The sequence below is a fragment of the Oncorhynchus tshawytscha genome, linkage group LG16, assembly GCF_018296145.1.
Source record: "Oncorhynchus tshawytscha isolate Ot180627B linkage group LG16, Otsh_v2.0, whole genome shotgun sequence".
Lineage (NCBI taxonomy): Eukaryota > Metazoa > Chordata > Actinopteri > Salmoniformes > Salmonidae > Oncorhynchus > Oncorhynchus tshawytscha.
In genome coordinates, this window is record NC_056444.1 from 80665462 (window position 1) to 80690888 (window position 25427).

The window sequence follows — 25427 nt, forward strand, 5'->3', positions numbered from 1 at the left end:
AATGCTTTTCATTGACTACAGCTCAGCATTCAACACCATAGTATCCTCCAAACTCATCATTAAGCTTGAGTCCCTGGGTCTTGACCCCGCCCTGTGCAACTGGGTCCCAGACTTCCAGACAGGCCGCCCCCAGGTGGTGAAGGTAGGAACAACATCTCCACTCCGCTGATCCTCAACACTGGGGCCCCACAAGGGTGTGTTCTCAGCCCCCTGTTGTACTCCCTGTTCACCCACGACTGCGTGGCCATGCACGCCTCCGACTCAATCATCAGACGACACAAGAGTGGTAGGCTTTATTACCAACAATGACGAGACGGCCTACAGGGAGGAGATGAGGGCCCTCGAAGTGTGGTGTCAGGAAAATAAATCAAATCAAAGTTTATTTGTCACTTGCGCCGAATACAACAGGTGTAGACCTTACAGTGAAATGCTTAATACAGGCTCTAACCAATAGTGCAAAAAAGGTATTAGGTGAACAGGTGAATAGGTAGGTAAAGAAATAAAACTACAGTAAAAAGACAGGCTATGTACAGTAGCGAGGCTATGTACAGTAGCGAGGCTACATACAGACACCGGTTAGTCAGGCTGATTGAGGTAGTCAGGCTGATAACCTCTCCCTCAATGTCAGCAAAATAAAAGAGATGATCGTGGACATCAGGAAACAGCAAAGGGAGCACCCCCCTATCCACATCGACGGGACAGCAGGGGAGAAGGTAGAAAATTAAGTTCCTCGGTGTACATATCACCGACAAACTGAAATGGTCCATGCACACAGACAATCGCGAGCATCCTGTCGGGCTGTATCACCACCTGGTATGGCAACTGCACCGTCCACAAGCGCAGGGCTCTCCAGAGGGTGGTGTGGTCTGCACAACGCATCACCGGGACCAAACTACCTGCCCTCCAGGACACCAATAACAACCGATGTCACAGGAAGGCCAAAAAGTTCATCAAGGACAACAACCAACCGAGACACTGCCCGTTCACCCCACTTCCATCCAGAAGGCGAGGTCAGTACAAGTACATCAAAGCTGAGACAGATTGAAAATCAGCTTCTATCTCAAGGCCATCAGATTGTTAAACAGCCACCACCAGCACAGAGAGGCATGTGCCTACCTACAGACTTGATATCATTGGCCACTTTAATAAATGGGATCACTAGTCACTTTAATAATGCCACTTTAAGAATGTTTACATATCTCACATTACACATCTCATATGTATATACTGTATCCTATTGTCACGCCCTGGCCATAGAGAGGTTTTTATTCTCTATTTTGGTTAGGCCAAGGTGTGACGTGAGTGGGCATTCTAGTTTCTTTATTTCTATGTTTTCTATTTCTTTGTGTTTGGCCGGGTGTGGTCCTCAATCAGAGGCAGCTGTCTATCGTTGTCTCTGATTGGGAATCACACTTTGGCAGCTTTTTTTTCCTTTCGCATTTGTGAGTAGTTATCTTTGTTCGTGGCACTATTGCCCAAGTTAAGCTTCACGGTCGTGTCCTTGTTGTGTTGGCGACATTCCTTTCAAATAAAAGGAAAATGTTCGCTCATCACGCTGCGCTTTGGTCCATTTCCAGGAAGAGGATCGTCACACCTATACTGTCTATTCTATCTATTGCATCTTAGCCGCTCTGTCACTTCTCATCCATATACTTATATATTCTCATCCCATTTCCTTTACTAGATTGTGTGAAATAGGTTTTGTTGTGGAATTTGTTAGATACTAGGTTTTGTTGTGGAATTGTTAGATATTACCTGTTAGATACTGCTGCACTGTCGGATCTAGAAGCATAAACACTTCACTACACTGGCAATAACATCTGCTAACCATGTGTATGTGACCAATAACATCTGCTAACCATGTGTATGTGACCAATAACATCTGCTAACCATGTGTATGTGACCAATAACATCCGCTAACCATGTGTATGTGACCAATACCATCTGCTAACCATGTGTATGTGACCAATAACATCTGATAACCATGTGTATGTGACCAATAACATCTGCTATACATGTGTATGTGACCAATAACATCTGCTAACCATGTGTATGTGACCAATAACATCTGATAACCATGTGTATGTGACCAATAACATCTGCTAACCATGTGTATGTGACCAATAACATCTGCTAACCATGTGTCTGTGACCAATAACATCTGCTAACCATGTGTATGTGACCAATAACATCTGCTAACCATGTGTATGTGACCAATAACATCTGCTAACCATGTGTATGTGACCAATAACATCTGCTAACCACGTGTATGTGACCAATAACATCTGCTAACCATGTGTATGTGACCAATAACATCTGCTAACCATGTGTATGTGACCAATAACATGTTATTTGAGTTGATATGAACTAAAGCGTGAGACGATGAGGAACTGTAATAGTGAGGAGGTGCTCAAACTACTGTCTGATGCTATAATGTATGTGTGTGTGTGCGTGCGTGCGTGCGTGCGTGCGTGTGTGTGCGCGTGCGTGCGCGTGCGTGTGTGTGTGTGCGTGTGTGTGCGCATGTGCGCGTGTGCGTGATGTTGTGAGGATGCTTGGGATGATGGTGTTGTGCTGACAAGCAGGCATACACACACACACACACACATGCACGGACACACACAACACACACACCTCTGTGCTGCGGTTAGTTTGTTCCCTCAGCTAATTGTGTCTATTATGAATAATGCATGTTGAGAGGCCTAGCTGAGTCTTTGAGATGAACATGAATTAATGATGGGCCAGTAGAAAGTGTTGCTTACCATAAACTGACAGAGAGAATGAATCATTACAGAGTCAGGTCTTAATGAGCAGTCTTAATGATGCAGTACTTCAGTCTGTTACACTAGACAGTACTTCAGTCTGATACACTAGACAGTACTTCAGTCTGTTACACTAGACAGTACTGCAGTCTGTTACACTAGACAGTACTTCAGTCTGTTACACTAGACAGTACCTCAGTCTGTTACACTAGACAGTACTTCAGTCTGTTACACTACACAGTACTGCAGTCTGTTACACTACACAGTACTTCAGTCTGTTACACTAGACAGTACTGCAGTCTGCTGCACTACACAGTACTGCAGTCTGTTATACTACACAGTACTGCAGTTAGGGCTGTGGCGGTCATGAAGTTTTGTCAGCCGGTTATTGTCATGCAAAAGACTGTGGGTCTCACGGTAATTGACGGTTAATGAACATAAACACGTTTAGCGTCTCCAGGCCTCCTCATTGGCTACAAGCTTCTGATGGAACATCTACATTTAAAAAGGTCTCATAAATCAATATAAACCATCACAATAAATCCGTTATTTATTTTAGGCAGGTCTAAAGCAACATGATATGAATATTTTTTTTCTTCGGGAGAACAGAATATGAGTTGGCCTACTGTGTGTTATCTGTCTATGCCCCATTATATAGGCTGTAGACTTGTTCAATTAGAAGACTAGATATGCTTATTAGTTTCATTATTTTAGAATAAAGAAGAATATAATTTAACTTAGCTTAATAAAATGGAAAGGATACATTTTCCCATCCCGGAGTGAGTGTGCATATGAAGTGGCTACGTTGAGCATTAAAGTGATCATTTGAAACAGGTCTTATATGCTAGATTCAGAGTTATTTGGCAACTTTAGTTGTGAATGATACAAACCTTAGAATGTCTTAGAAATGAACACATATATGGGCTGCAAGATGCGACCAAAGGCAGTTAATGAATTGAGAAAGTCAAAAAAAAAGAAGCTTGCTCTCTGTTCCTTTCCTCAGGCTGCACAGCTGTTCTCTCATCAAGTGATCATCATTTTCACCCATCAGGCTATTCTCAATGGAATCTGGTCTTTACTAATGAGTTAATATTAGTTTTGATTTAGAATGGCCCGTTATCAAATGGGAAGGAACAGAGGCAGGGGGAAGAAGAAAAAGTCATCTTTGTACTCCAGTAGTGAATGGAGGCCGTGCTCTTTCCCGCTCGGTCTGCTTTTCAGTGATGCCTGCTAGGCTACTTTGGTTTTATAGCTGTGTTTAATATGAGCAGCTGAGACATACATAGAAGAACACTGACTTCACACCACACATAATGTGTTTTATGTTGGAGTATAGGCTAGACCCGTTAGTATAGACCTGTTAGTATAGACCCGTTAGTATAGACCTGTTAGTATAGACCCGTGACGTACCAGAGACATCTTATATCAGTTTTGTTTAATAATTTTCAGGCATACGTAATATATGGTAAGATATATTTTGCATAATGGAACAATCGTAATTTTAATTCAGTCATTTTTTTTTTTTTGAGGGGGGCTTGGGGTGATAATCCTATGCATGAGTTCTAATATGCGTACGGATGTGTTTTGAATTAATCATCACCATTTCCTGTTGTTAGGCTTTGAAACAACATCCACAACGAACATGTTTTATCACTCAGTTTCAACCTGTTGTTGAACTTCTTTCTTCAAATGGATCATCACAGTGAAGTGAGTTTTTTTTTTTTAAATACTGTTTTAATGATATGTGTTTGATGTGATTTTTCCATTTAATTTGCATTGATGTCAGAGTGGTTAGAGGGACAATAGAGCCCGGAGTACCAGGCCATTAGGACCTGATGGAGGGACAATAGAGCCCGGAGTACCAGGCCATTAGGACCTGATGGAGGGACAATAGAGCCCGGAGTACCAGGCCATTAGAACCTGATGGAGGGACAATAGAGCCCGGAGTACCAGGCCATTAGGACCTGATGGAGGGACAATAGAGCCCGGAGTACCAGGCCATTAGGACCTGATGGAGGGACAATAGAGCCCGGAGTACCAGGCCATTAGGACCTGATGGAGGGACAATAGAGCCCGGAGTACCAGGCCATTAGGACCTGATGGAGGGACAATAGAGCCCGGAGTACCAGGCCATTAGGACCTGATGGAAGGACAATAGAGCCCGGAGTACCAGGCCATTAGGACCTGATGGAAGGACAATAGAGCCCGGAGTACCAGGCCATTAGGACCTGATGGAAGGACAATAGAGCCCGGAGTACCAGGCCATTAGGACCTGATGGAAGGACAATAGAGCCCGGAGTACCAGGCCATTAGGACCTGATGGAGGGACAATAGAGCCCGGAGTACCAGGCCATTAGAACCTGATGGAAGGACAATAGAGCCCGGAGTACCAGGCCATTAGGACCTGATGGAGGGACAATAGAGCCCGGAGTACCAGACCATTAGGACCTGATGGAAGGACAATAGAGCCCGGAGTACCAGGCCATTAGGACCTGATGGAGGGACAATAGAGCCCTGAGTACCAGGCCATTAGGACCTGATGGAGGGACAATAGAGCCCTGAGTACCAGGCCATTAGGACCTGATGGAAGGACAATAGAGCCCGGAGTACCAGGCCATTAGAACCTGATGGAAGGACAATAGAGCCCGGAGTACCAGGCCATTAGGACCTGATGGAAGGACAATAGAGCCCGGAGTACCAGGCCATTAGAACCTGATGGAAGGACAATAGAGCCCGGAGTACCAGGCCATTAGGACCTGATGGAAGGACAATAGAGCCCGGAGTACCAGGCCATTAGGACCTGATGGAAGGACAATAGAGCCCGGAGTACCAGGCCATTAGGACCTGATGGAAGGACAATAGAGCCCGGAGTACCAGGCCATTAGGACCTGATGGAAGGACAATAGAGCCCGGAGTACCAGGCCATTAGAACCTGCTGGAGGGACAATCGAGCCCGGAGTACCAGGCCATTAGGACCTGATACTCTTTAGTGAGTTGGGTACTACCAAAGCATGTCCAGAGTGCATAAGAGGAGATTACCATGACTCAACGGTCACGTGGAATTCTACTGTGGTCATGATTCATGACTGCTGTTGTGGCGGTAATAGTCACCTCAACAGCCCCAATTGCAGTTTGTTACACTACACAGCACTGCAGTCTGTTATACTACACCGTACTGCAGTCTGGTATAGGGAAACTCACACAGTATGAAGCAGAGGTGTGGACTTGAGTCACATGACTTGGATTCGAGTCAGACTCGAGTCACAAATATGATGACTTGCAACTCAACTCAGCCAGTGACTCGTGACTTGAGCATTATGACTCGACCTGACTTGATACCCTCCCCAAGCCTCCCCAACCCTCCCCAAGCCTCCCAAAGCCTCCCCACGCACAGTTGTGCGTGGCAGTGCAGAGGAACATTGGCGGGTGAATTCAGATGGAGCCCTTGGAAAGATGATACCCCAAATGATTATTTTCGGATATAAAGACGACGCTGTATCAACAAAAAAAAAGGATTGCAACTTGCAAAACATGCAGGAAGAAAATGACAGACGGAGGCGCAACAACTTCCAACATTGTTCGAAGTTGCACAAAGAACGGTAAGTCGTGGCTAATATAGGCGACAGCTATATATTTTATTACTTTACTTTCTCTTGGCTACCCATGTATTTCCATGGAAATATAACGTTTATTTGGAAAGTAATACATATATAGATATTCCTAAAAGCATTCATGGTTTGCGTAAATGTAATATACTAACTATTACTCTTGTTGAAAATATGAAATGGTACTACATTTGGTAGTACCATTGATTCGGACTTGCCTGACTTGACTTGAGACTTGACTTGACTTGGGACTTGACTTGGGACTTGCCTTGGGACTTGAGTGCTAAGACTTGAGACTTACTTGTGATTTGTAAAACAATGACTTGGTCCCACCTCTGTGTAGTATTGCAGTCTGTTATAGGGAAGCTCATATAGTATGTAGTACTGCAGTCTGTTATAGGGAAGCTCATATAGTATGTAGTACTGCAGTCTGTTATAGGGAAGCTCATATAGTATGTAGTACTGCAGTCTGTTATAGGGAAGCTCATATAGTATGTAGTACTGCAGTCTGTTATAGTGAAGCTCATATAGTATGTAGTACTGCAGTCTGTTATAGGGAAGCTCATATAGTATGTAGTACTGCAGTCTGTTATAGGGAAGCTCATATAGTATGTAGTACTGCAGTCTGTTATAGGGAAGCTCATATAGTATGTAGTACTGCAGTCTGTTATAGGGAAGCTCATATAGTATAGGGAAGCTCATAAACCCTGCTGTGGGCTCTCAGATCTTAGGTCTTCTGCACCTCTGCTGCACCTCTCTGCTGCACCTCTCTGCTTCTCCTCTCTGCTGCATCTCTCTGCTGCACCTCTCTGCTGCACCTCTCTAACCTTTTATTTATTAATGTAACCTTCATTTAACTAGGCAGTTAAGAACAAATTCTTATTTACAATGGCAGCCTACCCCGGCTAAACACTAACCCGGACGATGCTGGGACAATTGTGCGCCGCCCTATGTGACTCCCAATCACGGCCGGTTGTGATACAGCCTGGAATCTAACCAGGGTCTGTAGTGGCGCCTCTAGCACTGAGATGCAGTGCCTTAGACCGCTATGTCACTCGGGAACCTGAACTAGAATACATTGTGTGTGTGGAGGGGGCCTCAGCTTTCTCCCTTTAAGAATAGAAGATGTTGTGGGAGAGATGACTTTACCCCTCTAACCTACAACACATTGTTATTATACAGTGAGTCCAAGGGGTACGAATACTTTCTGAAGGCACTGTACACTGTGGTGAGAGATGTCATTCAGACTCTGCCCCGCTATCCGTAAAGGGGCAATCTGGGATTTTAAAAAACAACAAAGCATTCACACCCAGCCATTTGTTTTGGTAAACAGTTCAGGGATGGCTCTGCAGAAGGGTGATGTACCAACCACAGATTGTCCCTTTAGCTGGAATACATTGTGGGGAGGAGATGCTGGTTAAATCCTCCTCACAGCCTTCTCTGTAAGCTTAACAACAATATATTATAGAGTGAGAAGTCGGATACAGGGCTCTGACTGACTGTGCACTTCTTTCCCTCTAATCTTAACTAGAATACATTGTGAGGAGGAGATGTGGAGATGTGGGAGAATCCAGTTAGGAACAACAGGAACGTGTAATGTGATTTATCTCGAATTCAGCCTACTCTCAGCCTTCTCTCTAACCTTAACTAGAATACATTGTGGAGATAATATGAGATTAATGTGATTTATGTAAAGCATGGACCAATAGACCTGGGAGTCTGAACTACAGGGAACAACCGGGAGTCTGTACCAGGAAAACCACTTATTAAGCCACTAACTACATCAATATATCTGTCAGCTCAGCTGAATGCTATGGAATAGTTAATGGGGTAATTATCCATTACAAACATTACAACCCATACATTATATATTAAAGCAATAATTGTGTAGATCCATCTTGGGGATTGTAAAGTAATCTAATCTCAGTACAACATGAGGTGATTGATTGAGCGACATAGCCCAACCTATTGCATAACAAATGGAGAATCCTAAAATGAATCAGAAGAGCCACGGTCTGGCATGAACCCTGAAAGACAACTTACTGCAATCACAACTACGTTTTTAAACTTTCCTTTCGCCACAGAACTAACAACAACAAAGTCCACATATTGCACTGCTCATCCTTCAAGGTAATACTATGCAGGTACTATATGGAGCAGTAGTATGGAGGTACTATATGACAGGTCCTCCCACAGTAGATATAACAGGTCCTCCCACAGTAGATATAACAGGGCTTCCTCACAGTAGATATGACAGGTCCTCCCACAGTAGATATAACAGGTCCTCCCACAGTAGATATAACAGGTCCTCCCACAGTAGATATAACAGGTCCTCCCACAGTAGATATAACAGGTCCTCCCACAGTAGATATAACAGGGCTTCCTACCCACAGTAGATATGACAGGTCCTCCCACAGTAGATATAACAGGTCCTCCCACAGTAGATATAACAGGGCTTCCCACAGTAGATATAACAGGTCCTCCCACAGTAGATATAACATAGTAGATATAACAGGTCCTCCCACAGTAGATATAACAGGTCCTCCCACAGTAGATATAACAGGTCCTCCCAGTAGTAGATATAACAGGTCCTCCCCACAGTAGATATAACAGGTCCTCCCACAGTAGATATAACAGGTCCTCCCACAGTAGATATAACAGGTCCTCCCACAGTAGATATAACAGGGCTTCCCACAGTAGATATAACAGGTCCTCCCACAGTAGATATAACAGGTCCTCCCCAGTAGATCACAGGTAGTATATAACAGGTCCTCCCACAGTAGATATAACAGGTCCTCCCACAGTAGATATAACAGGGTCCTCCCACAGTAGATATAACAGGTCCTCCCACAGTAGATATAACAGGTCCTCCCACAGTAGATATAACAGGTCCTCCCACAGTAGATATAACAGGTCCTCCCACAGTAGATATAACAGGTCCTCCCACAGTAGATATAACAGGCTTCCTCACAGTAGATATAACAGGTCCTCCCACAGTAGATATAACAGGTCCTCCCACAGTAGATATAACAGGTCCTCCCACAGTAGATATAACAGGTCCTCCCACAGTAGATATAACAGGTCCTCCCACAGTAGATATAACAGGTAACAGGCTTCCTCCCACAGTAGATATAACAGGTCCTCCCACAGTAGATATAACAGGATATAACAGGGCTCCTCACAGTAGATATAACAGGTCCTCCCACAGTAGATATAACAGGGCTTCCCACAGTAGATATGACAGGTCCTCCCACAGTAGATATAACAGGTCCTCCCACAGTAGATATAACAGGTCCTCCCACAGTAGATATAACAGGTCCTCCCACAGTAGATATAACAGGTCCTCCCACAGTAGATATAACAGGTCCTCCCACAGTAGATATAACAGGTCCTCCCACAGTAGATATAACAGGTCCTCCCACAGTAGATATAACAGGTCCTCCCCAGTAGATATAACACAGTAGATATGACAGGTCCTCCCACAGTAGATATAACAGGTCCTCCCACAGTAGATATAACAGGTCCTCCCACAGTAGATATAACAGGTCCTCCCACAGTAGATATAACAGGTCCTCCCACAGTAGATATAACAGGTCCTCCCACAGTAGATATAACAGGTCCTCCCACAGTAGATATAACAGGTCAGTAGATATGACAGGTCCTCCCACAGTAGATATAACAGGCTTCCTCACAGTAGATATGACAGGTCCTCCCACAGTAGATATAACAGGTCCTCCCACAGTAGATATAACAGGTCTTCCCACAGTAGATATAACAGGTCCTCCCACAGTAGATATAACAGGTCCTCCCACAGTAGATATAACAGGTCCTCCCACAGTAGATATAACAGGTCCTCCCACAGTAGATATAACAGGGCTTCCTCACAGTAGATATAACAGGTCCTCCCACAGTAGATATAACAGGGCTTCCTCACAGTAGTAGATATGACAGGTCCTCCCACAGTAGATATAACAGGTCCTCCCACAGTAGATATAACAGGTCCTCCCACAGTAGATATAACAGGTCCTCCCACAGTAGATATAACAGGTCCTCCCACAGTAGATATAACAGGTCCTCCCACAGTAGATATAACAGATATAACAGGTCCTCCCACAGTAGATATAACAGGTCCTCCCACAGTAGATATAACACAGGTCCTCCCACAGTAGATATAACAGGTCCTCCCACAGTAGATATAACAGGTCCTCCCACAGTAGATATAACAGGTCCTCCCACAGTAGATATAACAGGTCCTCCAGTAGATATAACAGGTCCTCCCACAGTAGATATAACAGGTCCTCCCACAGTAGATATAACAGGTCCTCCCACAGTAGATATAACAGGGCTTCCCACAGTAGATATGACAGGTCCTCCCACAGTAGATATAACAGGTCCTCCCACAGTAGATATAACAGGGCTCCTCCCACAGGGCTTCCTCACAGTAGATATAACAGGTAGATATAACAGGTCCTCCCACAGTAGATATAACAGGGCTTCCCACAGTAGATATAACAGGTCCTCCCACAGTAGATATAACAGGTCCTCCCACAGTAGATATAACAGGTCCTCCCACAGTAGATATAACAGGGCTTCCTCACAGTAGATATAACAGGTCCTCCCACAGTAGATATAACAGGGCTTCCTCACAGTAGATATGACAGGTCCTCCCACAGTAGATATAACAGGTCCTCCCACAGTAGATATAACAGGTCCTCCCACAGTAGATATAACAGGTCCTCCCACAGTAGATATAACAGGTCCTCCCACAGTAGATATAACAGGGCTTCCTGACAGTAGATATAACAGGTCCTCCCACAGTAGATATAACAGGGCTTCCTCACAGTAGATATAACAGGTCCTCCCACAGTAGATATAACAGGTCCTCCCACAGTAGATATAACAGGGCTTCCTCACAGTAGATATGACAGGTCCTCCCACAGTAGATATGACAGGTTCTCCCACAGTAGATATGACAGGTCCTCCCACAGTAGATATAACAGGTCCTCCCACAGTAGATATTACAGGTCCTCCCTCACAGTAGATATGACAGGTCCTGACCCCTCCTGTCTCAGCCTCCAGTATTTATACTGCAGTAGTTTATGTGTCGGGGGGCTGGGGTCAGTTTGTTATATCTGGAGTATTTCTCCTGTCTTATCCGGTGTCCTGTGTGAATTTAAGTGTGCCCTCTCTAATTCTCTCTTTCTCTCTTTCTTTCTCTCTCTCAGAGGACCTGAGCCCTAGGACCATGCCTCAGGACTACCTGGCATGATGACTCCTTGCTGTCCCCAGTCCACCTGGCCGTGCTGCTGCTCCAGTTTCATTTGTTCTGCCTTATTATTATTCGACCATGCTGGTCATTTATGAACATTTGAACATCTTGGCCATGTTCTGTTATAATCTCCACCCGGCACAGCCAGAAGAGGACTGGCCACCCCACATAGCCTGGTTCCTCTCTAGGTTTCTTCCTAGGTTTTGGCCTTTCTAGGGAGTTTTTCCTAGCCACCGTGCTTCTACACCTGCATTGCTTGCTGTTTGAGGTTTTAGGCTGGGATTCTGTACAGCACTTTGAGATATCAGCTGATGTACGAAGGGCTATATAAATAAATTTGATTTGATTTGATTTTATATGACAGGGCCTCCCACAGTAGATATGACAGGGCCTCCTCAGAATAGATAGAGGCCAGTTCCCCCCTCCTTTGGAGTAGATAGACGACAATTCCCCCCTCCTACAGAGTAGATAGAGGACAGTTCCCTCCCTCCTACAGAGTAGATAGAGGACAGTTCCCCCCTCCTTCAGAGTAGATAGAGGACAGTTCTTCCTCTTACAGAGTAGATAGAGGACAGTTCCTCCCTCCTACAGAGTAGATAGAGGACAGTTCCCCCCCTCCTACAGAGTAAATAGAGGACAGTTCCTACCTCCTACAAAGTAAATAGAGGACAGTTCCCCCTCCTACAGAGTAAATAGAGGACAGTTCCCCCTCCTACAAAGTAAATAGAGGACAGTTCCCCCTCCTACAGAGTAAATAGAGGACAGTTCCCCCTCCTACAGAGTAAATAGAGGACAGTTCCCCCTCCTACAGAGTAAATAGAGGACAGTTCCCCTCCTACAGAGTAAATACTGTACTCTATATCATCGACTGCATCCTTATGTAATACATGTATCACTAGCCACTTTAACTATGCCCCCCTCACAGTATATAGTAAACTGTATCTTGAGGACAGTTCATATATCCCTCTTTACAAAGTAAACTGCAGAACTAGGACAGTTCCCCCTCCTAACAGTATGTGTAAATTTGATTTGAAATAGAGGACAGTTCCTCCCTCCTACAAAGTAGAGAGGACAGTTCCTCCCTCCTATAGAGTAGATAGAGGATATTTCTCCCCCTCCTACAGAGTAGATAGAGGCCAGTTCCTCCCTCCTACAGGGTAGATAGAAAACAGTTCCTCCTCTCATAGAGTAGATAGATAGAAAAGTTCATTGTCTGTCTCCAACAAGTCTCACCTGGCTCCCCTTCTCATGTAGTCTAACCTTTGTCTATTCTAATAAAACAAATAAAAAAGTTCATCTTCCCACAGAGTAGATAGATAGCAGAATCCCTCCTACAGTACTAGGGCTATAAGAGACAGTGGATAGATAGGAAGAGTTCCACCCACAGAAAGAAGAGTACTGTGATTACAGGCGGTCTGTGGCAGGGTGAGACAGAGGAGAGCTCAGACCGTATCTACTAACTCAACACAAGGAGGACAAAAACACATTTGATGAGAGAGGGGCTGACACCAACGCTTAGCTTTATCAACTGTACACAGCTTGACTCTGGCTCACAAAGCCAATCTGCCCTGAGCCAAATAACAGACCCCATATCTCTTTAAAAATAGAGATTTAGCGCCCGCTGCACCCTGAGCTTGTTATCTGTTAGCGGGTGGCATGTAACCTGATAACAACAGAGAGAAGAGAGAGGAACAAAGAGAAGAAGAGAGAGGAACAGAGAGAAGAGAGAGGAACAAAGAGAAGAAGAGAGAGGAACAGAGAGAAGAGAGAGGAACAAAGAGAAGAAGAGAGAGGAACAGAGAGAAGAGAGAGGAACAAAGAGAAGAAGAGAGAGGAACAAAGCGAAGAAGAGAGAGGAACAGAGAGAAGAGAGAGGAACAAAGAGAAGAAGAGAGAGGAACAGAGAGAAGAGAGAGGAACAAAGAGAAGAAGAGAGAGGAACAAAGAGAAGAAGAGAGAGGAACAGAGAGAAGAAGAAAGAGGAACAGAGAGAAGAAGAGAGAGGAGAAAGGAAGAGAGGGAGAGGAAGCTTCACAGCCATACACAGTGAGAGGAGGAGAGGGAGAGGAAGCTTCACAGCCATACACAGTGAGAGGAGGAGAGGGAGAGGAAGCTTCACAGCCATACACAGTGAGAGGAGGAGAGGGAGAGGAAGCTTCACAGCCATACACAGTGAGAGGAGGAGAGGGAGAGGAAGCTTCACAGCCATACACAGTGAGAGGAGAGAGGGAGAGGAAGCTTCACAGCCATACACAGTGAGAGGAGGAGAGGGAGAGGAAGCTTCACAGCCATACACAGTGAGAGGAGGAGAGGGAGAGGAAGCTTCACAGCCATACACAGTGAGAGGAGGGAGAGGGAGAGGGAGAGGAAGCTTCACAGCCATACACAGTGAGAGGAGGAGATGGAGAGGAAGCTTCACAGCCATACACAGTGAGAGGAGGAGAGGGAGAGGAAGCTTCACAGCCATACACAGTGAGAGGAGGAGAGGGAGAGGAAGCTTCACAGCCATACACAGTGAGAGGAGGAGAGGGAGAGGAAGCTTCACAGCCATACACAGTGAGAGGAAGAGAGGGAGAGGAAGCTTCACAGCCATACACAGTGAGAGGAGGAGAGGGAGAGGAAGCTTCACAGCCATACACAGTGAGAGGAGGAGAGGGAGAGGAAGCTTCACAGCCATACACAGTGAGAGGAGGAGAGAGGAGAGGGGAAGCTTCACAGCCATACACAGTGAGAGGAGGAGAGGGAGAGGAAGCTTCACAGCCATACACAGTGAGAGGAGGAGAGGGAGAGGAAGCTTCACAGCCATACACAGTGAGAGGAGGAGAGGGAGAGGAATCTTCACAGCCATACACAGTGAGAGGAAGAGTTTGGGCATTGCTGTAACTTTTTGGATTCTACGTGCCAAATGCACATCAATTAATTGGTTCCATTGCACCTGGCAGGCAAGCTCTGCTAAAGTAAAACATTTTAACCCCTATTTTATTGATTTTCAATTGGTAGTTACAGTCTTGTCCCACCTCTGCAACTCCCGTACGGACTCAGGAGAGGCGACGGTCGAGAGCCATCGATCCTCCAAAACGCGACCTTCCCAAGCCGCACTGCTTCTTGACACACTCTGCAACTCCCGTACGGACTCGGGAGAGGCGACGGTCGAGAGCCATCGATCCTCCAAAACGCGACCTTCCCAAGCCGCACTGCTTTGACACACTCTGCAACTCCCGTACGGACTCGGGAGAGGGACGGTCGAGAGCCATCGATCCTCCAAAACGCGACCTTCCCAAGCCGCACTGCTTCTTGACACACTCTGCAACTCCCGTACGGACTCGGGGAGGCGACGGTCGAGAGCCATCGATCCTCCAAAACGCGACCTTCCCAAGCCGCACTGCTTCTTGACACACTCTGCAACTCCCGTACGGACTCGGGAGAGGGACGGTCGAGAGCCATCGATCCTCCAAAACGCGACCTTCCCAAGCCGCACTGCTTCTTGACACACTCTGCAACTCCCGTACGGACTCGGGAGAGGCGACGGTCGAGAGCCATCGATCCTCCAAAACGCGACCTTCCCAAGCCGCACTGCTTCTTGACACAGTCTGCAACTCCCGTACGGACTCGGGAGAGACGACGGTCGAGAGCCATCGATCCTCCAAAATGCGACCTTCCCAAGCCGCACTGCTTCTTGACACACTGCTCTCTTCACCCGGAAGCCAGCAACACAACTGCCGTTCGAAAGTCAAAGTGCACGCGCCCGGCCTGCCACAAGGAGTCGCTAGAGTGTGATGGGACAAGGAAGTCCTAGCCTGCTAAACCTTCCCCTAACCCAGACGACGCTGGGCCAATTGTGCGCCGCCTCATGGGTCTCCTGGTCGCGGCCGGCTAAGACACAGCCTGGGACGAACCCGGGTCTGTAGTGACTCCTGCCTTAGACAGTTGAGCCACTCGGGAGGCCAACAGCTAAAGTTTTTTTAGAAAGAAAGAGTCATAGTATTTTAACCCAGGGGCACGTTCAGCAGGACACAACGTCTTGGGACGTTCAGATAGAAATATGATATGTAGAACAAATATGCCTCTCCGACATGTAGAATAAGGAATCACATCGGCTCTATTCATGGACTTTCTATCTGCAACGCTCGAGAATGTTTTGCAACTGAGTGTGGCTCAGGTCATATTTTCCGGGTATAGAGGGGTATAGAGTAGTATAGAGCAGAATAGAGCAGTATAGAGCAGTATAGAGCAGTATAGAGCAGAATAGAGCGGTATAGAGCAGAATAGAGCAGTATAAAGCAGAATAGAGCAGTATAAAGCAGAATAGAGCAGTATAGAGCAGAATAGAGCAGTATAGAGCAGTATAGAGCAGAATAGAGCAGTATAGAGCAGAATAGAGCAGTATGGAGCGGTAATTTCCGGTCACAACTTGCAGACTTGTTTACGTGTTGCTGTGCGTTTTGTTGCTGACCTTACTTTGCTACCTGACAACTTTACGGTTTTTATTTTTTAATTACCGTTTATATTTTTGGTTTTTCCCTCACTCAACTTTTTTTCATTCAACTTTTTCACTCCGGATGCTTTATCTGGACGTGGTTTGTCAGGACCTCCAACAGCCGAAGCTAAATAGTAACAATAACATGATGCCTTCTAATTGCAGTCGCTGTACTCATAATACACAGGAGAACAATCGCCTCCTGGCGAGGATAGCTGTGTTGCAAGCCCAGCTTCAGACGCAATCGTTAGGCAAGGGTAATTTCAGTGTAGGAAAGGATGAAACAGCGTCTGTGCCACCAGTAAGTACAGATAGTAACGTTAGTATAAATCCCCTCGCACGGTCTCCGCAGCCGGACAACTTTCTCATGGTTTCTGGAGGGAAATGCTGTAGGAATGCTCAACCGGTGTCGCTCATTCAGCCGACAGAAACTTTCAACCGGTTTTACCCATTATGCAGCTAGTCGGAGTCTGAGGCAGAGCCTTCTCTTGTCTCTACTCCTCGCGTTACGGGGTCTGAGACGCCGAAGCCTCCCACCATTAGCTCTGACAAATTGAAAACTCTAGTCATTGGCGACTCCATTACCCGCAGTATTAGACTTAAAGCGAATCATCCAGCGATCATACACTGTTTACCAGGGGGAAGGTCTACCGACGTTAAGGCTAATCTGAAGATGGTGCTGGCTAAAGCTAAAACTGGCGAGTGTAGAGAGTATAGAGATATTGTTATCCACGTCGGCACCAACGATGTTAGGATGAAACAGTCAGAGGTCACCAAGTGCAACATAGCTTCAGCGTGTAAATCAGCTAGAAAGATGTGTCAGCATCGAGTAATTGTCTCTGGCCCCCTCCCAGTTAGGGGGAGTGATGAGCTCTACAGCAGAGTCTCACAACTCAATCGCTGGTTGAAAACTGTTGAATTTGTAGATAATCGGCCCTCTTTCTGGGACTCACCCACAAACAGGACCAAGCCTGGCCTGCTGAGGAGTGACGGACTCCATCCTAGCTGGAGGGGTGCTCTCATCTTATCTACCAACATAGACAGGGCTCTAACTGCTCTAGCTCCACAATGAAATAGCGTGCAGGCCAGGCAGCAGGCTGTTAGCCTGCCAGCTTAGTGGAGTCTGCCACTAGCACAGTCAGCGTAGTCAGCTCAGCTATCCCCATTGAGACCGTGTCTGTGCCTCGACCTGGGTTGGGCAAAACTAAACATGGCAGTGTTCGCCTTAGCAATCTCACAAGGATAAAGACCTCTATTCCTCATTATTGAAAGAGATTGTGATACCTCACATCTCAAAATAGGGCTACTTAATGTTAGATCCCTTACTTCAAAGGCAATTATAGTCAATGAACTAATCACTGATCATAATCTTGATGTGATTGGCCTGACTGAAACATGGCTTAAGCCTGATGAATTTGCAGTGTTAAATGAGGCCTCACCTCCTGGCTACACTAGTGACCATATCCCCTGTGCATCCCGCAAAGGCGGAGGTGTTGCTAACATTTATGACAGCAAATTTCAATTTACAAAAATAAAAATGACGTTTTCGTCTTTTGAGCTTCCAGTCATGAAATCTATGCAGCCTACTCAATCACTTTTTATAGCTACTGTTTACAGGCCTCCTGGGCCATATACAGCGTTCCTCACTGAGTTCCCTGAATTCCTATCGGACCTTGTAGTCATAGCAAATAATATTCTAATTTTTGGTGACTTTAATATTCACATTCCCACTTCAAAAGGCTTTCGGAGCCATCATCGACTCAGTGGGTTTTGTCCAACATGTCACTGTCATAGTCATACCCTGGACCTAGTTTTGTCCCATGGAATAAATGTTGTGGATCTTAATGTTTTTCCTCATAATCCTGGACTATCGGACCACCATTTTATTACGTTTGCAATTGCAACAAATAATCTGCTCAGACCCCAACCAAGGAACATCAAAAGTCATGCTATAAATTCACAGACAACACAAAGATTCCTTGATACCCTTCTAGACTCCCTCTGTCTACCCAAGGATGTCAGAGGACAAAAATCAGTTAACCACCTAACTGAGGAACTCAATTTAACCTTGCGTAATACCCTAGATGCAGTTGCATCCCTAAAAACTAAAAACATTTCTCATAAGAAACTAGTTCCCTGGTACACAGAAAATACCCGAGGTCTGAAGCAAGCTTCCAGAAAATTGGAACGGAAATGGCGCCACACCAAACTGGAAGTCTTCCGACTAGCTTGGAAACACAGTACCGTGCAGTACCGTAGAGCCCTTACTGCTGCTCGATCATCCTATTTTTCCAACTTAATTGAAGAAAATAAGAACAATCCGAAATATATTTTTGATACTGCTAACTAAAAAGCAGCATTCCCCAAGTGAGGATGGCTTTCACTTCAGCAGTAATAAATTCATGAACTTCTTTGAGGATAAGATCATGATCATTAGAAAGCAATTTACGGACTCCTCTTTAAATCTGCGTATTCCTTCAAAGCTCAGTTGTCCTGGGTCTGCACAACTCTGCCAGGACCTAGGACTATATCTCTTGACACAAAGATGAAAATAATCATGGCCTCTAAACCTTCAAGCTGCATACTGGACCCTATTCCAACTAAACTACTGAAAGAGCTGCTTCCTGTGCTTGGCCCTCCTATATTGAACATAATAAACGGCTCTCTATCCATCAGATGTGTACCAAACTCACTAAAAGTGGCAGTAATAAAGCCTCTCTTGAAAAAGCCAAACCTTGACCCAGAAAATATAAAAAACTATAGGCCTATATCGAATCTTCCATTCCTCTCAAAAATTTTAGAAAAGGCTGTTGCGCAGCAACTTACTGCCTTCCTGAAGACAAACAATGTATACAAAATGCTTCAGTCTGGTTTTAGACCCCATCATAGCACTGAGACTGCACTTGTGAAGGTGGTAAATTACCTTTTAATGGCATCAGACCGAGGCTCTGCATCTGTCCTCGTGCTCCTAGACCTTAGTTAGATCTTATCTGTCGGAAAGATATCAGTTTGTCTCTGTGAATGTTTTGTCCTCTTTTGACCACTATTGTTTTCACTATATATTTTACCTCTTTGGGATGTCATTCGAAAACATAATGCTAACTTTCACTGCTATGCGGATGACACACAGCTGTATATTTCAATGAAACATGGTGAAGCCCCAAAATTGCCCTCGCTAGAAGCATGTATTTCAGACATAAGGAAGTGGATGGCTGCAAACTTTCTACTTTTAAACCTGGACAAAACAGAGATGCTTGTTCTATGTCCCAAGAAACAAAGAGATCTTCTGTTGAATCTGACAATTAATCTTGATGGTTGTACAGTCGTCTCAAACAAAACTGCGAAGGACCTCGGCGTTACTCTGGACCCTGATCTCCCTTTTGACGAACATATCAAGACTGTTTCAAGGACAGCTTTTTTCCATCTACGTAACATCAGAAACTTTCTGTCCAAAAATGATGCAGAAAAATGAATCTGTGCTTTTGTTACTTCTAGGTTAGACTACTGCAATGCTCTACTTTCCGGCTACCCGGATAAAGCACTAAATAAACTTCAGTTAGTGCTAAATACGGCTGCTAGAATCCTGACTAGAACCAAACATTTTTATCATATTTCTCCAGTGCTAGCCTCTCTACACTGGCTTCCTGTCAAGGCAAGGGCTGATTTCAAGGTTTTACTGCTAACCTACAAAGCATTACATGGGCTTGCTCCTACCGATCTCTCTGATTTGGTCCTGCCGTACATACCTACACGTACGCTACGGTCACAAGACGCAGGCCTCCTAATTGTCCCTAGAATTTCTAAGCAAACAGCTGGAGGCAGAGCTTTCTCCTATAGAGCTCAATTTTTATGGAATGGTCTGCCTACCCATGTGAGAGACCAAACTCGGTCTCAACCTTTAAGTCTTTACTGAAGACTCATCTCTTCAGTGGGTCATATGATTGAGTGTAGTCTGGCCCAGGAGTGTGAAGGAGTGTCCCCTCTTTCCACTGGGATTCTCTGCCTCTAACCCTATTACAGGGGCTGAGTCACTGGCTTACTGGTGCTCTTTCATGCCATCCCTAGGAGGGGTGAGCCACTTGAGTGGGTTGAGTCACTGACGTGGTCTTCCTGTCTGGGTTGGCGCCCCCCCTTGGGTTGTGCCGTGGCGGAGATCTTTGTGGGCTATACTCGGCCTTGTCTCAGGATGGTAAGTTGTTGGTTGAAGGTATCCCTCTAGTGGTGTGGGGGCTGTGCTTTGGCAAAGTGAGTGGGGTTATATCCTTCCTGTTTGGCCCTGTCCAGGGGTATCATCGGATGGGGCCACAGTGTCTCCTGACCCCTCCTATCTCAGCCTCCAGTATTTATGTAGTAGTTTATGTGTCGGTGGGCAAGGGTCAGTTTGTTATTTCTGGAGTACTTCTCCTGTCTTATCTAGTGTCCTGTGTGAATTTAAGTATGCTCTCTCTAATTCTCTCTTTCTCTCTCTCGAAGGACCTGAGCCCTAGGACCATGCCTCAGGACTATCTGGCGTGATGACTCCTTGCTGTCCCCAGTCCACCTGGCCGTGCTGCTGTTCCAGTTTCAACTGTTCTGCCTGCGGCTATGGAATGCTGACCTGTTCAACGTGCTACCTGTCCCAGACCTATTATTCGACCATGCTGGTCATTTATGAACATTTGAAGATCTTGGCCATGTTCTGTTATAATCTCCACCCGGCACAGCCAGAAGAGGTCCCCTCATAGCCTGGTTCCTCTCTAGGTTTCTTCCTAGGTTTTGGCCTTTCTAGGGAGTTTTTCCTAGCCACCGTGCTTCTACACCTGCATTGCTTGCTGTTTGGGGTTTTAGGCTGTGTTTCTGAACAGCACTTTGAGATATCAGCTGATGTAAGAAGGGCTATATAAATACATTTGATTTGATTTATAGACCGGTATAGAGCAGAATAGAGCGGTATAACTACCTGTAAAGACATCTATCTGAACTCACTGAACTTCGGGCCCCAATGAAGACACTCCGTCCTGGGTTAAGGGTAAAGGCAGGTTCCTGGCAGACCTGGAGATATTCTGACACTGACGCTAATCTTTATCGATATGTGCAGCAATCGCCCTAATGACCAATTGGTCAGAGCAAAAACATGCCTTAAGCCAAGCAATGAATATTCACAAGCCAATCAATAGACAATGATTGTCAGCAGCAACAGCATTCACCTGGAGACAGACAGGGCTGGAACACCACACAGTGCTGCTGCTGAGTCGGAGTATTCCAGAACAATTATAATTAGTGTTCCACAAGCTAGATTCTATATTTTTATGGAGAGGAAAAGAGATGCAGGTTGATTGAGCTACCGATGCTGGGGAGACAGTCATTCTCTCTGTTGACTAGTTTACAGTCTAGACTCATGAGGCTCTAAATTGTTATAGAAAGGAATGGAGAGTGGTTTGATTGAGTCTAGATTGTTGGAGAAAGCAAAATAGAGAGAGAGAGAGAGAGATTGAGAGAGAGAGAGAGAGAGATACAGAGAGTGAGAAAGAGAGAGGGAGAGAGAAAGAGAGACAAAGAAAGAGAGAGAGTTGTTCTGCTTCTTACCTCTCTCCACTGTTTGGTCTCCACGCCCTGAGTGTACAACACCACCACTGGGTAGGGAAGGAGGGAGGAAGGGAGGTGGGGAGAGAGAGAGAGAGAGAGAGAGAGAGAGAGAGAGAGAGAGAGAGAGGGAGGGAGGGAGGGAGGGAGGGAGGGAGGGAGGGAGGGAGGGAGGGGGGAGGGAGGGAGGGAGGGAGGGAGGGAGGGAGGGAGGGAGGGAGGGAGGGAGGGAGGGAGGGAGGGAGTTTAGAAATACATTTGAATGACCATGACATTTCTTCACTTCACAAAACAAAACAAATGCTCTTTCTATCATCACATTCATCATTAATAATATTCATTATGCACTGCCATGCCCGCTGTCTGCTCAGTATCACATTATCAGATCTAGCAATTAATCTCCCCAAGTGAGAGACTACACACTAACAAAGCCTCCAACCGTGCAACAGTGATTGCATAATCAGAAATAGGATTTCTAAACAGTAGGTCTCCCTCTTTTATTTCCTCACTTCAAAATGGTGCTAGAGCAGAAGAAGCAGTGCATGCTGGGACAGGGCATGTGACCTGTCAGATATCACCCCAGGGCCTTCTCAGTGCATGCTGGGACAAGGCATGTGACCTGTCAGATATAACCCCAGGTCCTTATCATCTTTAGGGGAATTTGTAATAAGGGGACTGGGGGGGATAGAGTGTGAGGTATTATACCCTGGTCTCATAGAAGGGTACTGGAGGGATTCTACCCTGGTCTCATAGAAGGCCCTGCAATTTGGGATGCATCTAAGGCCTCTATACAAAACCCCCCCCTGGAGGCCTCAAACGTAGTTCTCCTCTCCTCTCCTCTCCTCTCCTCTCCTCTCCTCTCCTCTCCTCTCCTCTCCTCTCCTCTCCTCTCCTCTCTCTCCTCCTCTCCTCTCCTCTCCTCTCCTCTCCTCTCCTCTCCTCTCCTCTCCTCTCCTCCTCCCCCCCCTCCCTCCCTCCTCCCTCCCTCCCTCTCCTCTCCTCTCCGGCAGCTTAACTCAAAGAAGCCCATGTGTGTTCAGTCAGGGCTGTGTTTGAACCATACTGTAGCTGCATTGCATTAAAAGGGAAAGTTCAGGATTTTGGAACTGATGCGCTTGACCTACTTCTCCAGAGTCAGGTGAACTTAAGGATACCATTTGTATGTATCTGAGTCCAATATGAAGGAAGATAGAGGTATTTTCGCGAGCCAATGCTAACTAGCGTTATTGCAATGATTGAACTTCTGGAAGTCATCGGGAACACCTATAGACTTCCAGTCACTGTGCTAATGCTACTTAGCAATTGCGCTAATGCTAGTTAGCACCTTCCTTCATACTGGATGAAGATACAGCACGTAAAAATGGTATTCACAAATTCATCTGACTCTGGGGAAGTAGATAAAAGGGCCTCATTGCCAAAATCACAAACTATCGCTTAAAGCTACTGTCTCTTTCTATAACTCTAGCTGTGACGAAGACCTGTCATCATTACTCTGCAAATGAGATGCAGTTCTTTAGGGAACACTTTGAAATAGCAGAGTCAGCTAAATCACAGTTAAACCCAGATCAAGTGAAGGAAAGTATAGGGCAGGGGTGTCAAACTCAATTCACAGAGGGCCTAGTGTCTGCAGGGTTCTGGGTTTTTTCCTTTTAATTAGGCCCTGGACGACCAGGTGTGGGGAGTTCCTTACTAATTAGTGACCTTAATTCGTCAATCAAGTACAAGGGAGGAGCGATAACCCGCCGACACTCGGACCTCCGTGGAATGAGTTTGACACCTGTGTTGTATAAAAAAAAACGTTATTATTTTGCACATACTAGCCGTATAGGCTAAACCAGTCACTCCTCTGTAATTGTAGCACAATACAGTAATAACTGTGATAAATGTGACATGATAACTGTGAAGGTAAAGTACTTACATGGATCAGATTTGGAGAATGTGTCTCTGTCTAATAGATTCCTGAAAGAGAAGAAATTAGTCTGATTTAATATTTATGGCTCAGAGAGTGAGGTCAAAATAGTTCATAAAGAGGTCATAAGAGTTCTAGAGGAGGTCATAAGAGGTAATAACAGGTCATAAGAGAAAATAACAGGTCGCAAGTAAGCTCTTCACCATCAAGATGTAGAAGATGTTTGTACTGTGTACTGTTTTGGCCGTGTATGTACTGAAATAAATATATTTATTCTAATAGACTTTTATTTTAACAATAATCCCACTCAACTCGGGGCGGCAGGGTGGCCTAGTGGTTAGAGCGTTGGACTAGTAACCGGAAGGTTGCAAGTTCAAACCCCTGAGCTGACAAGGTACAAATCTGTCGTTCTGCCCCTGAACAGGCCGTTAACCCACTGTTCCTAGGCCGTCATTGTAAATAAGAATTTGTTCTTAACTGACTTGACTGGTAAAATAAAGGTTAAAAAAACACATATAACTATGTTTAAGTATAGCCTAGATTACAGTTTCCTTTCTTTAGAACACAATACACACGGCTTCATGAAAATGTCTCCATATTGTTACACTATGGTTCTTTACAATCAGGTGGTACACACTATCCAATAAACTAACCATATCTCGTCGCCTTTATGTTTTCACTGCCAACATACAGTACTATATTGCACAGTAAATCTCCAGCTAGCTCACAGGGACACTGAGGACACTGAGGCAGAGGAGCCAATTGAAAACGTTGTGCACCAATTAGCGGGCAAACAGCCAATTCTGGAAAAAAGCAGAGAGCAGAGTGTGATTGAGTTTGCAGTAGGCTGGTGCTAGTTTGTTCCCCTCTGTGATAATGGGGCTGGCAACCAGCACTGCAGAGTGTTGTGCCACCATTTGTGCCACGGGTGAATCTGGAGTTTGGGCACCCGGGAAATCAGGGGGGAGAGCAACCGTAGCAGACCACAGCACATAGCAGTAGGAGTAGGAGTCACAGTCATTATTGTCCAACTAAAGCCATCAACATGGCCAGTCCACATATATTCATTTGGAAGGATGATAATAAAGGTATTTTTTTAGCCCTTCCTCACACAACAGCTTCCATCCTGCTGGAGAGGATACAGACAAGGAGTGATTGTTACTTTTTGATAACAGATGCCCCTAGTTATGAAAATGAACTTTATTTTTATTCTGTCAACATAACACTTCTCCAATTGCGGAGACTGGTGGATTCCCAAATACTACCCTATCCCCTATTTAGTGAACTACTTCTGAACAGGATTAATAGTGCTCTGGTATTAAGGTAGTGCACTAGATACGGAATAGGGTCCTGGTAAAAGGTAGTGCACTAGATAGGGAATAGGGTCCTGGTCAAAGGTAGTGCACTAGATAGGGAATAGGGTCCTGGTCTAAAGTAGTGCACTAGATAGGGAATAGGGTGCCATTTGGGACACAAACACTGTCTCATCAGAATACCAATATATTCTACTGCATCAGACCTGTCGTTGATTTCCTGTTATAGATTATGAAAGGTCAATAAATAACTCACAAGCAGCAAAGTGCAACAATGCCCATCCCATCTCTACATCTCTACAGGCTCAACAGGCTCTACATCTCTACAGGCTCTACAGGCTCTACATCTCTACAGGCTCTACATCTCTACAGGCTCTACATCTCTACACAGGCTCTACATCTCTACAGGCTCTACATCTCTACAGGCTCTACATCTCAGGCTCTACATCTCTACAGGCAGGCTCTACATCTCTACAGGCTCTACATCTCAGGCACAGGCTCACATCTCTACAGGCTCTACAACAGGCTCA

The 25427-nt window shown here is 45.4% G+C and overlaps 1 protein-coding gene across 1 annotated transcript in view; it reads right to left on the bottom strand.

Moving 5' to 3' along the window:
* Positions 1 to 25427, bottom strand: part of LOC112215247 (copine-8) — a 220199-nt gene that overhangs the window by 153638 nt on the left and 41134 nt on the right. The window contains exons 2-3 of the mRNA XM_042299746.1: positions 23594 to 23634; positions 21679 to 21725 (exon numbers count right to left, since the gene is read on the bottom strand). Coding sequence (XP_042155680.1) covers positions 21679 to 21725; positions 23594 to 23634 — 88 coding nt within the window. The remainder of the gene's footprint in view (positions 1 to 21678; positions 21726 to 23593; positions 23635 to 25427) is intronic.